The sequence below is a fragment of the Eptatretus burgeri genome, chromosome 18 (genome assembly GCF_056783735.1).
Source record: "Eptatretus burgeri isolate ZD-2024b chromosome 18, Ebu_testis_v1, whole genome shotgun sequence".
Taxonomy (NCBI): domain Eukaryota; kingdom Metazoa; phylum Chordata; class Myxini; order Myxiniformes; family Myxinidae; genus Eptatretus; species Eptatretus burgeri.
Window position 1 is genome coordinate 17,523,989 of NC_140978.1, and position 1,012 is coordinate 17,525,000.

The 1,012-nt window shown below is 48.8% G+C and overlaps 1 protein-coding gene across 1 annotated transcript in view; it reads right to left on the reverse strand.

Annotated features, from left to right (window-relative positions):
* Window positions 1-215: 215 nt before the first annotated feature.
* The window catches only part of LOC147008656 (uncharacterized), a 2,832-nt gene continuing 2,035 nt past the window's right edge, over window positions 216-1,012 (reverse strand). Inside the window, 1 exon segment of the mRNA XM_085864478.1 lies at window positions 216-1,012. This exon segment is cut by the window's right edge and continues 2,035 nt beyond it. Coding sequence (XP_085720604.1) covers window positions 216-1,012 — 797 coding nt within the window.

Below are 1,012 nucleotides of genomic sequence, written 5' to 3' on the forward strand. Positions count from 1 at the left end.
GTGATTTACGATCATTGCCATCTCGACGAATGCGACTGGTAGATGCCTCCTTGTGGTTAAGCTGTACCTTCTCGTCAGCTCCAGACATCTTCTTAAGGTCACCAGTCAGGGTCATGGTCGCATCCATACTGTACACCCATGTCGCTATTGTTTGAGGATTTTCTGTGTTGCCAATGATGCCACCCGGCCCATGCCCCTTCCTCATCCAGTTCATTTCAATAAACATGTCGCTCCACTGTCCGTTTTAGACACCAGCAGTGTGGTGTAGTGACTTCTCTCCTCTGCAGAACTTGTCCAGAATATCTGGTCCCAACCAAGTCATGGAGCGTACGTAGTAGAGGCCATACCTTGCATAGTTGTACTTGTGGGCTGCGAACATGTATGGCAGCATTGATTCTGCTGTTTTGATGTGGAGTGGCCAGCCAGTCGCCTTCATGCATCGCCCGACAAAACATCATCATTAGAAATGTGGGTTTGATGACGTTGTACACCCACAGCTTTGTGGTACGACTTTGAGTGGCGATCTCATCAAGTAGTTTTTCCAAATCATCCATGCTGGTCAGGTGTAGATTCTCCCACACAAACACTGGTCGAAGCAGCTCCTCTGTGAGCAATCTCAGTGCCCGAACATTCTGTGGATATTTCTTTCCTTGCAACATCTTATCGACGGAGCCGAAGGACGTCATCAGAATCTCTTTCAGGCCGCTGTCTGCCATGAGAGTGCCAACGCAACCCACGAAATCCATGAGGAAATGCATCCCACCAAGAATCACCACCATGTTGGTGAGCAGATCTGGTTGATGAAATGTGATGTCAACGGCAATCTTATATATGGCCTGATCGCAGGTGAGAACGAGAATATCCTGGTTGGATGCTCGGGTGACTTCGAATCCTCGGGTGATGAAAGTTAGGACAGTAGTTGGGTCCCCTGGCTTCATGTTTATGAGTGGAAGATATACCACAGCTGTCTTGGGTGCTGGGGTCATTCCTGACTCACGGCAGTGACGTGTAT